Source organism: Marmota marmota, unplaced genomic scaffold, assembly GCF_001458135.2.
Source record: "Marmota marmota marmota unplaced genomic scaffold, marMar, whole genome shotgun sequence".
Lineage (NCBI taxonomy): Eukaryota > Metazoa > Chordata > Mammalia > Rodentia > Sciuridae > Marmota > Marmota marmota.
The window spans coordinates 27,412,925-27,430,198 of NW_025999853.1; the positions used below are offsets into that span (position 1 = coordinate 27,412,925).

Here is a 17,274-nt window from a genome sequence, read left to right on the forward strand (position 1 = left end):
CATCTAGGTTGGTTCCACAGTTTAGCTATTGTGAATTGTGCTGCTATAAACATTGATGTGGCTGTGTCCCTGTAGTATGCTGTTTTTAAGTCCTTTGGATATAGTCCAAGGAGAGAGATAGCTGGGTCAAATGGTGGTTCCATTTCCAGATTTCCAAGGAATCTTCATACTACTTTCCATATTGGCTAAATAGTGGTTCCATTTCCAGATTTCCAAGGAATCTTCATACTACTTTCCATATTGGCTGCACCAATTTGCAGTCCCACCAGCAATGGATGAGTGTATCTTTTTACCCACATCCTCGCCAACACTTATTGTTGTTTGTCTTCATAATAGCTGCCATTTTGACTGGAGTCAGATGATATGTTAGAGTAGTTTTGATTTGCATTTCTCTGATTGCTAGAGATGATGAGCAATTTTTTCATATATTTGTTGACTGATTGCATATCCTCTTCTGAGAAGTATCTGTTTAGGTCCTTGGCCCGTTTGTTGATTGGGTTACTTGTTTTTTTCGGTGCTTAGCTTTTTTTTTTTAATATTTATTTTTAGGTGGACACAATATCTTTATTTTACATTTATGTGGTGCTGAGGATCGAACCCAGTGCCTCATGCATGCTAGGCAAGCACTCTACCACTGAGCCACAACTCCAGCCCCGGTGCTTAGCTTTTTGAGTTCTTTATATACCATAGAGATTATTGCTCTATCTGATGTGTGAGGAGTAAAAATTTGCTCCCAGGATGTAGGCTCTCTGTTCACCTCACAGATTGTAAAAAAACAAACAAACAAACAAAAACACTCCACCAGAAAACTTCTAGAACTAGTAAATGAATTCTGCAAAGTAGCAAGATACCCTTAAATCAAAGGCATTTCTATATACCAGTGACAAATCCTTTGAGAAGGAAATGAGGAAAACTTCCCCATTCACAATAACCTCAAAAAAAAAAATGGAAATTAAATAGTCCTCATTTTCTGTGATACTCTCAGTCCCCTGTCGGCTTCCTGACAGTTCTCTTTGTTCTCTTGAGCCAACTACTTTTTAGGATGTGCTCCCTCCTGTGTAGTCAAAATCCATCCTCAGGAAATTATGTGTGTGTGCTTGTGAATGTGTGTGTGTGCATGTCTTGATGTTGGATTGCGGGAGATAGAAATGGGTTGTAGTGTCCAGGGATACCAGAAATCCTGAAAGCAAAGGTATCATATTATAACATGAAGTAGTTTCCTACTAAAGAAGCCAATAAAACTCCCATTAGGAGTGCTCCTAATCACTTCTGGCAGAACCTGCTTAACAATAGTTTTACATGGCCTGATGTTGCTCCTTGCTTGAGGATGTGTGAATGCTTTTCAGCAGAGCATTATTCTTGGTCTTTGGGCCACAAATAATTGAGAAAGATTCTATTTGAATTTCGGTTATATGTAGCTATTGTAGCATGCATTCAGGATTCACAATCCAATTGGGGGCATGCTGGAGGCAAAGGAAGGAAGACTTATCTACTATTAAAACGTGGCTGCAGAGAGTCCTTGCTCTAAGTGATACTGTATTAATTGAAACCAGTCATATCAGAACTAGAGGAACCATGTCTTTGCTTTATACAATAACCATGGAGCCATGCAAAGTATAGATAGTTCTTATATTTCTATTTCAGTTAAGATTGTATGTCCAAAGTAAAGACTCTGCATTTTCTGTCTGGTTTATTTCAAGCAAGAGAAATATTCAAATATTTCACTGCTGATCATCCCCAAAAGTTAGCATACTGTGCCCTTTAGAATTCTTACCTGCTTGTGTAGCCCAGTTGAATACCATTAGTAATATATGGGAAAAGGAGTAAATAATTAAAAATATGTTTCATAAATATTGAGAAAAGCGAAAATCTGGATATAAAGTATTCTAAATTACTCTCAGTAACTTAAAGACTCATAAAATTTGAAGCTTGGTTATGTTTGTTTATTGGGGTAAAAAGTTTTTGGGTGAATAGTAAAAAGAAAGATTCTCTGTAGAGCACATCCTGCCTAGAGAAAATTTTCTCATTGATGCTAAATCTCCAGCATCATGCTATATCCTAAAATTCCTCCATTATATTATTTTCTCAATTAGTATAATAGGATAATATCACTGCATTTTATTCTCTGACTTCAATTTAATTTCTGTTCATTTAATAGTATTTCAAAAAATGTGATATTGATATTGAAAACATTCATTCCTAACAGAATCCTGTAGCAGTAATTAAATTGGAGGTGCCCAGAAGAAAACCAGGGAAACCAGATGTCCTATCCCTGTTTCTTTTTGCTATTATGATTATTACTCATCACTTCAAAACTGAACTAAGGAATGGGAGATGAATTGGAAATGTACTTCTTATGATCTAGAACTTGGTGAATTTTCCCCCAAGAAATTAGTAATGGAAAAATAATTTTTCTGTGTATCCTTTCAGTTCAAATTTGACCTCCTTCTGAAAATTTTACATGTTTGATTCTGGATACTGCTCAGAGCTCCCATCTCTCCTTCTAACTCTATCCAATTTCTCTATAGCTATTATCTGCAAAATTAAAGTATGAGATGAAATATTCCATGCCAAACTTTTCTAGAAGTGTAAACTTAATAAATTTTAAATCATATCATCTGCTTCTTCCCAGGTTCTCATGAGTACCTTAAAACTACTTATGTTAATTGGCCTGATACCTAAATCTAGTAAGGGAGAAATACAATTAGGTAAATATTTCTAAATATCTATTATTGGTATTATTAGAAATAGCAATTTAATACTTATATACATACATATTTTACAAATTACTCACACTGTTTTTGCTTTCACTTCACAAAATATTCTGCCTTGTGGTTATTTATTAATCAAAAAGATAAATTGTTTTAAGTCTCATCCAGTGGAATTGAACTTATTAATAATTGGAAAAGATAGAAGCATTTTATTCTTTCCTTTTACAAAAGTCACCTCAGATAGGCTTGCTTATCTCCACTCCCGGTTTTGTTTTTTAAACCCAGTATTTTAGAGTATTATATACTGAGTTGAAAATAAAACCTGATTGTTTAAAAATTAAATTTTAGGGTATTTATTGTAGTTAGTTATATTTTATATCAGTGAAAGACCCAAACATCATGTAATTGAAGGTTTAATTATAAATTAAGATCATAGGTCTTGAGCCTCTGATTCTCAACCAGCAAAGATTGACAGATAAATCTCCCATAAAATATGTGTATCTGGAATTGTAACATTGGTATCCCCTTTAAGTTTTGGGGATCTCAGTTGCTATCGTACATTTCTAACATGCTTCAAACTATCCACATGGTATAAATATATGATGTTAAATAACACAGTGAAAGAGGAACACATTTTTCATGGATTGCAATTCACCCAACAATCATATCTTATTTTTATAGCAAAACAATGTTCAATTTTTTACAGAAAGAATAAAAGTCATATATTTGAAAGTGGCATTGGCAAAAAATTTATAAAAAGCAAAGCCATAGAAATGTATAACATTATAAGGATAGCTGGATTAGTAAGATCAATCTTAGAATTTATTTCCTTTCAGGAAAAATACACTGTAGAAATCTAAAGGAGATTTATACCAAACATTAATCTATATCTGTTTTTCTTGTATATCTGTTTCAACATTTCTTTATATAATCTGTGTCTATGCCCTATTATTCCCTATTAAACAGAAGCATATCTGTTTCAACATATCTTTGTATAATCTGTGTCTACGCCCTGTTATTACTTTACATGTGTAATCTATCCTGGGTCTGTGTATCATTCCATGGATAATAATAGCTACTATTAAATGTTTTCTATAAGCTACCAAAAAGGTACCTTCCATGAATTATCAAATTAATATTAATTATTATTAATATTATAATTATTCATTCAAGATTTCTTAAATTAGGTACAAGGACATAGATGGGGTTATTTAATACAAGGGATATCAACTAATTTGCTCAAGTTGATGCAGCTAGTAAGTAATGAAGCCCAACTTGATTTTTTGGTCACTAAGCTCTGTGTTCTTACACAATTATGGCATTTTGCAAACTTGAAGTAGAATTGTAGGGCACTTATGGGGCCCTGTGGGACACTAATTACAGCTGTACTACTAAAAATATCTTTACATTAGTTTTACTGTCCAGAAGTCCAATTTTTTTTTTCAGTAAGATCAAAGATAATCAGTTTCTTATTGATTCACACTAACCAAACCAACATACACCAGAAAGCAAGCCTGTTAACATGGGATAATGCACAATTTAAAAATCTTCCCAAGAACGGATGTCAGACAATTAGCTTATCCTTCCCTTTCAGGAGAAGCTCTTTGAAGGGTACATTGAACTTAAATTTATCAAATTCCTCCTTGGGTTTTTTGACAATTGCTTAGTATACAAGATGAGCAGCACAGTGCAGAGGTGATCTAGAACTCAAATGAATGGCAAAGTCAGAGGAATAAAATGACAATAATAAAATGATGTATTCATAAGTATGATAGGGTTAAGTGAAAGGTGCTGTGGAAGCTTCAGTAGGACCACTTTCTTTACCTGAGGGACTCAAACCCCTGAGAGGAGGTGATGTCTGGGCTGGGTCTCCAAGGATGAATGACATTTACTCAAAGGGCAGGGATGTATTCTAGAGGGAAGAATCTGAGGAGCAGAACCATGGAAGCAAGAGATCACTTCACAAGGAAGTGCAAGCTTTGTTGTGATGAGAGTGCAGGTTTCTTCCTGGAAAGTGGTGAAACGTGAAGTGAGAAAAGTAGCTCAGGACAGTATTATGAAGAGTCCCATGTGCAAAGATATTTAATGGCTTTTCTTCCTACGAATGGCAAGGTTACTTAAGAGTTTTGACCACAGGAGTAACCTGACTATATTTGAATTTAAGACACTTTGCTCTGGAGCAGTGGTTCCCAGAGCTTAGTTTGAACTCTTGAAGGGCTTGTTAAACACCGCTTCTGATTCAGCAGGCCTGGACCAGGCCCAAAGAAATCGCATTTGTAGCAAGTTTTCAGGTGATGCAGGTGTTAAGGTCCCCAGGCCACACTTTAGAAATGACTGCTCTGGAGATGAGATTATATAATAATGAGAAAAACAAAAGAAACTCAATAAAGGCATTGTTTTATAGAAAGCCAGGGCTGAGGGAAAAATGAAATGAGGCTTTAAACTTTTTTTTAAATTTGTTCTAATTAGTTATATATAACAGTAGAATGCCTTTTGACACACTGTACACAAACGGAACCCAACTTCTCCTTCCTCTGGCTGAACATGGTGCAGAGTCACATCTGTAGTGTCATCATATTTGTACTGAGGAAGTGAAAGTGTAGAGAGGATGGATTAGATTCAGCTTGAGCAGATATTGAGAAGGAACAATCAACTAGATTGGTATATGGATATACGGTGAGGGATGATTATCGAGCTCCAGAAACCAAACTGGATAACTAGTTATTGGAAATATCCACTGAGATAAGAAATTGAATAGGAGACAGTTTGCATAGAAATGGCAGAAGAGAGACAATGTGTTATTGGGACATGCTAAGTTTGAGATAAGAAGAATTCATCTATATGTAAAAGTTGGGAAAGCAAGTAAGGAGTTCATAAAAGATTCTCTTCATCAACCTATGGAAAGGAATAAATAAGAAGCTACACCAAAAAAGTCTCAGAAAGGAAAGTGCTTCAGAGAAGGCACTCCTTGGAAAAGGTAGAACCAAAATCTCTGGTACTTTTTTTTTTTCTATTGGGAAAACCCTATTCTATGCACTGCTGACACAACTGTGTCTTTGATACATATATTTCTTACTTAGATTGGAATTTGTAGAAAATACTTTAAAATTAGAAATATTTAGAGCCAACATAGTTGGAATTTAACTTTTTTTTTTTTGCTAAATGATGTGATTAACACATATCCAGAGAATATGATATCCAATCAAGCATGTACTTTTTTCCATCAGAGACTGTCGATCTTTCCGTAGCAACGTTCTGCTTACAATTTGATTCATTCTTCAAACAGTGAGCAAGTATGTTCATTTTCTCCCAAGTCCATGACATGGCAAGAGGTTTTCCCTCTTATTTTTCTTCACACTTCCAATTTTTAAAGTGAGCATAGTTATTCTAAATCCCTGAGATGTCAGTTATGGATTGAACATTGTGTGACTTTTGTCAAGTCATTAAAATCTGCAAAGTTTCATCATCTTCAAAAAGGTAGAAATACTAACAGTTAAGGGAGCTAAGACACTATTTAATAGAGTTTTTAACATGGGACTTGTTAGAGTAAATGCTCAATAAAGACTAATTTTTATGTTACCCAACCAAGTTCCTAGGCAAACTTGCCTTATATGCATTCAAAAATAAAATTAAATCTTGGGAGTGTCAAATTCTCAAACTTATTTTCATTCTATAAAATTTACTTCTGTAATTCCTCTCTATTATCATTAAAACACTTTATTTCTCAGAATCTTTTCACAGTGTTCCCATATTGTTCTGCCAATTGACAAACTCTTAGACTGAAAACTCTGGAAGTCAGTCATAATCTTTGGATTATACATAGCATATTCAGTGAATGCCTCATGCTTATTATACAATATATTGACGAAATTGTCTGTAATTCTGATTCCAGACTTGACTCTGAACACTATGGAAGTTTTGGGCCTTGATTTATTTATCATGGTAGCCTCTCATGAACATAATAGTGCCTCCTTCACAATATGTGCTCACCCTTTGTTGAAAGGAATTAATTGTATGGACAAAAGGAAAATTCAGAAAATTAATATTTTCAAAGTAAAGGAAAAATGGAATTTCCTTTTTTTAATTTTTAAAGATGATTAATTTGAGTTCCTTTTGGCTTCTATAGGAAAGATTTATAAAATTGGTGTGTGTGTTTTTCTTCTCTGCCTCCCAGGAAATTTACCCTGTAAAGTTGCCAAGGAAACACTAACAGCTTCAGCCTGGTAGAAGAGGAAGATGCCTCATTAACAAACCCAGCTTTATTATTTGGATGCTTGCCTTGAGGAGCTGGTGTTCTGTAGAAAGATTGTTTCCATTAAGCATTATATGACAAATTGAATGATTTTTTAAAAAGAAATTTTGTCTTCTGTTACTCATTCCCCGTGATGTGAATCTACATACTATGCAATGTTCTTAAAAATGAATATTATTGATTTTTAATTTAATATATTTGAACCACTTAATTATACTAGAATACACATTAGGGACATTTTTAAAGCATTGATTTATTCATTGTATGGTAATTAGAGAATCAGGACTTTAATCTGAGGTATTGAATATATTTCATCAGAAGATAAATTTAATGTATTGTGCATTAAGTCACTTTATATTTTTTCCCTTCCTAAGAGCTAGAAATGCTGGGATATATAGAAATGTATTGCTTCAAGATGAGATTACGCTGAGTTTAGAACTTTTTCCTTTAGAAAGTTGTCTTATTAGTGGATGCAAGATGGAATGGAAAGGCTGAGGGTTATGAGGCTTGGGGCTTCAAAGTTCCTTTCAGTGTTCACCAGATATATGATCTCAAGCAAGTAATTCATTATTATGTTCATTTAGGCATTTTATAAAGACTTGTTGTACGAACACTAATCCCTTTAGCTATGCTTTCAAAGTGATGCATTTATATAAAAAACAAGAAATAACTTCATCATGTATACCCTCAGCCTCAGCATTTTTATGTACTAAATGGGAATTACATGCTTCCATTCTTTTATTCACTCATTCAACAGGTCTCTATTGAACCTATTGTGTGGCAAGCTTTAGCTAGAGGTAGAGGCCTCTTGCTGGCCCTTAGCAACATTGTTCTTGTACCTTACAGTGTTAGGTGAAGGGATGGTTACCTTTTTGCCATGCCCTGTGCTTCACCATTCCAATATATCCATTAAATTATTCATGCCTCTATAAATTATCCCTTTATTAAACACTCTTCTATGAAGTCTTTGAGTTTGCAAATTTTCCAGGTGAAAACTTTGCTGATTTAGACAGTTAAAGAAGCTTGTGCTCATGTTTTGATATTTAAACTGTGATCCAAATAAAGTTGAGTGAGCTTACAAACCAGAAAGATGTCTAAGGAATGTGTGCCATAAGCAGTGTTAATAAGCATATGCAAAGGCTCTGAGATAGGAGACATATTTACATTGATTTTTGAGTAATAATGAAGCTAATGTGACTGGGATGGCACAAGAGAGGGAGAATTGTAAAAGATTGGATCAGAGAAATGGCTGAAAGTAAGATCATACAGGCTATGTCAGGACAAAGTAAGAGGTCTGAGTTGCATTCTTTAAGATTGATGGAAAGCCATTCAACAGTTTTGGACGAGAGAGTAAACAGATGTAATTTATATTTTAGTAGACCTGACTGCTATTGTGGAGACTATATGATGGAGGAGGAGAAAAGAATAGATTCATAAACAACCAGGAGTTATTTCTTTAGTTTAAGGGAAAGATCTTGTTGACGTAGACTAAGGGACTAGGATAGTAAGAGTGGACATAGAGTCATATTGACTCTATCTTTAAAATCTTTAAAAGAGTCATAGTGGTATAAGCTGAAGAATTTGGACAATTGAGTGACCGATAATGCCATGTAATAAGAGGGAGATCATTGGGATGGAAACTAATTTGGAGAAGATAAGGTCAAAAAAAGGTTTGACTTCACGTTAACTTAATGAAGTTTTAGATGACTAAAATGTATCAAAGTGGAGATTGGGGTAAGCAGTATGGATTTCAGAGGGTAAGTTGAAGCTGAAGATAGAAACTCAGAATTCATCAGCATATGTAGTATGTATAACCATGGTACAAAATGAAAACTTATAGAGGAAGAAAGTAAATGGAAACCAAGGGAAAAAGAGTATTTCAAGAAGATTATAGAGGTCAAACCTGTTAAGCATACCTTAATAGGAAGATGAAAAACACCAGTGAATAGATTTAAACAATTAAATGAGTCACGATAATGCATTGGCAACAACAGGTACACTAAGAAGAAATAGTAGAAGAGGGAAGTTTTGAAGAATTTTCCAATACAGGGGATAAAATAAATGCTTAATTTTGATATTGTGAATAGGACAAATTTTATAAACTCTACAAACATAAAGTACTTCATTGAATATTTATTTATTTATTTAGAGAGAGAGAATTTTTTAATATTTATTTTTTAGTTTTTGGTGGACACAGCTTTATTTTTTTTAAGTGGTGCTGAGGATCGAACCCAGTGCCCGGTGCATGCCAGGTGAGCGCGCTACCGTTTGAGCCACATCCCCAGCCCTTTATTGAATACTTTAAAGACTGAATCAAATTCTCAATATAACAATTCAATAAAAATGGTTATTTTACTACTTTATGTTAATTCCACTCACATTGATGTAGTTTTGGATAGATTACTTGATTAACTCTAATATATTTTTTATTAAATATGATAACTTTCCCCAAAGAATCCCTAAATTATCTCCAAATTGCAAATATGCACGCATTAGTTTGCTAGAGATGAAATAACAAAATAATACAGACTGGGTGGCTTAATAAACAGAGATATATTTTCTAATAGTTATAGAAACTAGAATCCCAAGATCAAGATTTTGGCAAATTTGTTTCTTCTGAGATCTCTTTCCTTTGCTGTGTGCCCACATTGCTGGTGTCTATCTTCTCCTCTTCTTATAAAGAAATGAATCATACTGAATTAGTCAGTTTAATTACCTCATTAAAAGGCCTTGTATCCAAAGATTATGTATGGAGGTACTGGGGGTTGGAACTTAAACATGAATTTTTGGGAAACATAATCTAGCCTATTATAATATATAAGTAACCAGTTATTGCAATGTTTTAGATATTTTCATGTTATATAAAGTGATTTTTGAGTAACTTAGCTATTAACCTTAAATTTCACTATCAGATAAGCAGGGTCTTCAGGCATAGGTGATGTAAATTCAATTGACTATGATTCATTTTCTTCATTTTTATTTTATTTGATACCTAAACAATTTTTATCATCTTTTCATTTACAATTACTGGTTGATTGTAGTCTTTAGGGATTAAAAGTAAGAATTACATATCCCTGAGAAAGACTTCAAAATCTAATATTCTGATTTTCCCCACCTCTATACAGAGGAAGAAGGATTTACAATATTTGAGCCAAATGAGTTACTTACACTAAAAAAAATCTCAAGATTGATTCCTATAGCTTCATCGTTAGAACTATATGTCAAATAAAAATATGTTAATTCTTAGAGCAAGGGACCATGAGGAGAAGGTGCATAGATTAAGATTAAACTCCATATTTGGAGTTTAATCTTAACCTGTGTGGAGATGATACCATGCCTCAGGCTGCTCTCCAATCCCATTCTACTGAGAGCTCTGATGCTGATTGCTCCACTTTTGCAATTCAGCCTTCCTAAGCCCTATGATTCTGATTCATGGGCCAGAATTCCATCCCAGAAAAGAGCTTTCCAGTTAAAGAAACCAACTTTACAACTGTGTCAAGGAGACAGCCTAATAGCTTCACTTAGGTATTTCATAACTTGGGAAGGGAAATGGAAGTTTCATTAATAAATTTTTATCGAAATAAAGTTGATTGTATAGTTAATAGATCCTGTTTTGTTTTGTTCGTGTGTGTAGAAGTTAGCAACCCCTTTCATGGAGATTATGCATTACTGGCATAGAGCCCTGAGCAATGACATGATGTAGTTACTAGGTTAGCTTTCCACGCTTCTGTAGATCCAAGTGGTAAGGAGGCAATGAATCCAAATGGCAAAAGGAAGTCCACCATGGTTTTAGCTCCCATGACTCTAGAAGGGTACAGACTAGGATGAGACAAATGTGGTGTTTAGGGAAGTAAATTTAAGGAGGCTGTCACTCTTATGATCATGCAAAATAACTCAGGATGTATGCCTCCTTAAATTTTGCACCATGAGCACCTACCTATCTCACTCAAATTCTGGCCTTGGATTCCAAACCCACAGGACAACAATAAACTGGATGAACCAGATAACAGGAAAAAAGAGAGGTAGGCTTCTCTGTTAAGGGGTAGCCAATTCCATACTGCATCTAAGTAGGCTTATTTACTGTAAATGGAACCCGTATGGGAAGGTGTGAAGTGGGCAGCCCCATGCCTCTTTAGTGCCCAGGAGGCTGAGGAAAAAGACCTATTTAGAAGCGTCCCCTAAGACTAACCTCCCTTGCAATGTACAGGGAGGCCCTCAGGACCCCGAATCCAGATATGGGTCAGCTCATGGTTTAGTCTTGCTTACAAAGCCAATGTGGACATATCAAAAGCCACCAGGTATAAGGTGAAGCTGCTCCTCTAGTACCGATATTGAAAAGCATGGGTATGGTGTCTTATAAACATGTTTTGTAATCCAACTTCTTAAAAGCTACGTGCCATGCTATTGGGTATATTATCTATCTTCCTAAGTAGAAAAGAAATAACTTGCTTATTAAGAAGTTAGCATTAATGAGTACAAAGCATTTACAACTGGCACATAATAAATATTCAGTAAGTAGTAGTTATTTTATTATCTATTAGATGCAATTTAAGAACTATATACAGTATACCATATAAATAAAAATTTGTTTTTGCTTTAATCAAATAACACTACAATAGTAATTTTTAAAATTTTTTAGAAAACCAATGCTTTTACTATTTGATGTCCTATCTGTTGTTGTGCATAGAAAAATACTTTTAAGTAACACTGTGGCATTGTCAAAGATTTTACTTTTACAGATAAAATATTCCATAACATTCAAAAAGATTGACTTATTTTTAGTTATCATTTAAGGGTTATATAGCAATGCATAGTTTCATAGTTCCTCAAAAGATTTGTTTATATTACCCATTATCTTGTTATGCATTCATGCACATTTGTTCATTATTCACACCTGAACAAAATTCTTTTTGCATCAAATGATAAGCCATGTTTGACTTGGGCTTCTATCCAAGTAGGACACTCTTACTTGCTTTACAAAAATAGAACATAAGCTCAAAATTGTTTTATAATTAAATGAGTTAAGGGGATAAGAGTGCACATATATGGAATCTTTAGAATCATAAAGTCATGGTTTATGTTAAATTCAACACTTTTAAAAACAACACATATCAATACCTTTTTTTCACTCATTGAAATTCTTTTTTTTTTCAAGATCATGATTAACATGAAAATTTTTAAAAATTTAAAAATCGGAAAATGGGAACACTTATCTATTATAACAAGGACTGTTAAAGAGTTTTGTAAAAAATAATTACAAATTTTATGAACTAAATTCTTAAAATGGTTGTTATCTGAAATGATTTCTACATTTTATCATAGTTGCATTAAATTCTAATTGCTAATGTAATATATATGCCTTCCTATGCCTGTGAAGAAAGACATATATTATCTCAAAATATATTTAACATCATTTCATTTTATTTTAAATATGGTTGGTAATAATTTTACCTACGAAATAGATTTTTGATTTTGTCACAACAGAGATATTTATCAAGTATGATAAACTGGATATTCTAATTTGTATTAATCTTTCATTTTAGCCATTTAATACCTAATGTCAAACCTTGCATGGAATTCTAAAACAAATTTGAAGTTATATTTTGTCTTTGAATTCAATTGGGTTATTCATTTTGTTTGCTAATTTATAAATATATCTCATTCTTTTATTACATAGGACATATATGACTTAATAAGAACATTAAGATAAATAAAAAACATTTAAGATCAGATAATTTAAGTGATTTGATTCCTTTTGGTGTATGTGACACTGGAATAAGTAATTTCAACAGGAGGATGAGGAAAGGTCCTTTACAAATAGGCCTAACAATAGAGAGATATTAATGGGGACATTTTGGCTTTTGAGAGCCAGAAAGCTGTCTTAAACTGAGTTAAAGGCAAAGAGAATATCTAGTTTCAAACATTACTCAAATAAAATACTCCAGGACAGACTACCAGATTCTGTATCATCTTTATTTTATGGCAGACTCCTTTAACAGTTGAATAGTTGAAGTCATTTTTACAACTCTTTTTGTTGTTGTTTTGATATCAGGAATTGAACCCTAGTGCACGTAATCACTGAGCCACATCTTCAGCCCTTTTTTATATTTTATTTAAAGACAGGGTCTTGTTAAGTTGTGTAGGGCCTCCCTGAGTTGCAGAGGCTGGCTTTGTACTCCTGATCCTCCTGCCTCAGCCTCCTGAGCCACTGGGATTATAGGCATGCACCACCCCACCCAGCTACAAGCCTCTTTTAAAGCTAGGATTTGGGAGAAAAAGGGGTAGTTCCTCAAAAGCTTTCTGGATAAGGGGGAAGTGTATCTATGTCTGTATATCTATACACACTGTATGTGAGTGTGTGGGTGTGGTGTCTATTATTAAAAAGACAATAATTATCTTGGTGAATTGTCCTTGTGGTTGCCTTATCATTTATGACACTCAATATAATATGCACAAAGAAATTCATCATCTATTGAGTTCCTCTCAAAGTCAGCATCTTCATATGGAAACATACACTACACTTCCTCCTCTCTGGCCTTTAGTGTTTCAGTAACATCCTATCTCAGCCCCTTATATATTGTAAATTTTTCCCATTCTGCATCTGGGGATGTAGCTCAGTGGTAGAACACTTGCCTAGCTCAGTCCCAGTGTTCAGTCCCCAACACCACAAATAAAGATTTCCCATTCCTTGTATACCAGGAGAAAATGATATGGTGAAGTTCTGAGTGAATAGTAACAGGAGAGAATCCCAAGACAGAGCAGTCTTCTTTTCTTACTTGGTCAAACTTTATTGACTCCTAATGGCAGGGGCACATGTTCATAATACCAGCTCCTGTCTCCTCTTGCCAAAGGAAATAGAACATACCTTACCAAGATCCTGGAGAAGCAATAGCAGAAGCCCGGATCTATACATGCCACCCTGAAGATTGGCCTCTAACCTCCTCTCTTACAAGACCAGCTGAGCACAGTCATGACTCCTCTTAGGACTAGTAAGCCTAGCTTCTGCCAGTGGCCTAATTATATTGAAGGTGAAGAGGTGTTTAGCTGTTAGGATCACTGTCACAAGGAGGGTGTCTGGGACTCCCTCAGAAAAGTCCCCATAGGTAATTTCAAGAAAGATACCTATGTTATTAATTCACTTAAATGATTTCAAAGTATTGGTTGTTTCTCTCATCATAGACATCTAATTTTCTTTTACTTCAATCTTGATTCATTTATCTTTCTCTTTTACTTTCTTACTGAAATGTTATTTACCTGGGTTACTTGTCCCTCCTATTTAAACCATATGCAAACAGGTAAGAAGTGATCAGGGTCACAAGAAAGAGCTTTTTTAGTAAAAAGTGTAATTCTCCAATGTAGTTCTAAACTCCTATCCAGCAGCCTTTGAACACACAAGTGTGGATTTATTTTGTTTTGTTTTTTATATGTGTATGATGTGCTAATTTTTTCATTGTGATTGATGAGAGGTCTAAATCAATTATAAACACTAAAAATGTGGGAGATAGGTGGTACTGTGTACTATAATGGATCAAATTATAGTCCATACTTGAATGATTATGTGAAAATGAACCCTAATTTTATGTGTAACTGTAATCCACCAAAGAAACATTTTTAAAAACTAGCGAGATTTTATTTTAAAACATCAAATTCTAGTTTCTTCTGAAAAATCTAATTATTGGCATGCCTAACACCAAAGCCACTTAACTGATAAGATTTAGTTGTGGTTATCCCTATAAACAGGGCACAGCCTCCACAGCTTATCACAACATTACCTATTTCCCTACTTATGATCACCTTGACAACTGTAGTCATTACTCAGGCATGACCTTCTGTGGTTACTGATTTGAGATTAGAAATTGATCTTTATAACAGAACAGCAATCTTTATCTCCTTGTATCCTCTCTCTATATAGTAATAGAGTAGATCATAGATAATTTAAAAATTTTGTAGGTTAGGCATTTCCATAAGATTTATTTTACGATCATTGAAGGTAATTTTTTTCCTATTCTGCTCTCACTTTGATTTTTAAAGATGTAACATCTATTTTCCTGTCTTGTCCCATTTTATTTGCATATTTCCAGAATAATTAACCCATATATATATATATGTGTATATATGTATATATTCACTAATAACCTCTGTGTGTATATGCATATATATATATATATATATATACACACACACACACACACTACAGACTCTACAGAGATGAAAAAATTATATATATCTTTAGATACAACCTATTTGTGTAGTACTAATTGTATGTCAGATTGTAAAAGAAGAAGAGTCGCTGAACTGCCCTAACTTTACAATTGAAGATAGTATTATGCTGTGGGTCTGGGGAATGCTCCATGCTATTGAGTAGCCATTTTACAATCACACCTCTCCCCTTTTCAGGATATCGAATCCCTAACAGGAGGGCTGACTGGTTCTAAGGGAGCTGATCCACCGGTAAGTTAGATTCTTCATTAAATTTAAGTGTTGACGAATCGAATTGTGTATACACCAGATCATCAGATGACTGTTTATCATCTGCCATATATAAGTACTTTTTGAAATATAGCTATTGTAGTAATTAACACAAAAACCTGAATTTGTTTTGAAGTGTGGTCTGATGTTTTAAAATGTTGTAATTACTCATGAAATTCATCTCCATTTATTTATTTATAGGCATTGAAATATGAACAAAAACTTCATTAGAATATATTAATAATTTATGTTCTGACAATGGGTTACTCTAACTAGAAAGTTTACCATTCCAAATATGAGGGTAGAATTTTGTTGCACTATAATTTATATTTACTGATAAAAATTATGTTTATGCTATAAATACCATTGATTCTTGATATTGTTGTTTCTTTCCTATTTAATCCAGAAATCTTTTTTAAAAAATTAGAGATAGTGTTTTCTAATTTTTAAACATTACTTTTAAGCAATAAGAGGAGCTTGATGTCCTAGTATTGGAACATCTTGGTCCTTACTGTGATTTCTTATTTGAGAAAACATTGATCAAAATGACATTCTCATAATATCAGGAGAGATACAAATATGAATTCAAAGTGTATAAAGTTACAAGACAGATTTAATTTATTTTAACAAATAGTCAGTGCACAAATTCTTATCACTGTTTGCCTTTCACTTACCATGGAGAAATTTAATGAGGAACACATAAAACCCAATGTTGCCAGTTTTTAGATATGCTTCACCTAGGGAAGTCAGTAAAGTACATAATTCCATTAAAACACCAGTGAAGTATAGAAAAGATAACATTTAATTGAAATTCTTTCCTCTTCTGTTTCACTCTCCTGTTGTTTTAGTTAGTTTTTCATAGCTGTGACCAAAAAATATAAGAATAATAATTTAGAGGAGGAAAAGATTATTTTGGCTTATGTATTCAGAGGTTCAGCACATGGTTGGCCAACTCCATAGCTCTGGGCCCATGGTGAAGCAGAACACATGGCAGAGGACCTGACAGAGGAAAACAGATCAGAGTATGGCAACCAGGAAACAGAGAGCAAGCTCTACTCACTAAGAAAAAAATATAGACCCCCAAGTCATGCCCTCAGTGACCTACTTATTCCAGTCATACCCTATATACATACAGTTACTGTCCAATCAATCCCCATCAGTGATCATGATCCAATATTTCACCTTTGAATACTCTCATATTACCTCACACGTGAACTTTTAGCCGACACCTCATATCTAAACCATAACACATGTAATGGAGTTACTTAATCTTAATCAAATTGCTCCTAAGAAAGAGCTAAATAACAAATTGTAGTTCTTCCCTTTGTTTTGATTTTCTTCATCTTAGCTTATATAGGAGAAATGTATTGGCTGCAGACAACTACTTATATTACCTTGCATAAATAAAGGTGACATATAAGTCAACCCAGAATATATATTGATAGGACCAGCTTGTATTTAAGTATTGTAGGTACTGCTGTTGTGATGTAATTTCAACCTGCTGCCTTGCTCTGTGCCTGTATGCAACATTCTCTTTTTATATGAAGATTAAATCCATCCTATGAAATATTTCCCTTATCTGTTCACTGATTCCTTAAAGAATTCTACATTAGAGATAAGTTTGAGAAGGATTTATTCTGGAACAAAATTAAACTAAACCCCTCTCTTCTGCAAGTAGTGACAAAAATATTATTCATTATTTGCATGTTAGATTAGTTTATCATATCCTTTAAGAGAGCATATTTGCAAACATGGAAAATTGAGTGGCCTAGGGTTTGGCTGTTGAAAGAAACCCTTTGTGTTTAATCAGCTTTTTTGGTGCTGTGACTAAAGGATCTGACC

At 33.9% G+C, this 17,274-nt stretch overlaps 1 protein-coding gene across 1 annotated transcript in view; it reads left to right on the top strand.

The window, feature by feature from the left end:
* The window catches only part of Ppfia2 (PTPRF interacting protein alpha 2), a 430,243-nt gene that overhangs the window by 63,361 nt on the left and 349,608 nt on the right, over positions 1-17,274 (top strand). Inside the window, exon 3 of the mRNA XM_048808220.1 lies at positions 15,361-15,414. Coding sequence (XP_048664177.1) covers positions 15,361-15,414 — 54 coding nt within the window. The remainder of the gene's footprint in view (positions 1-15,360; positions 15,415-17,274) is intronic.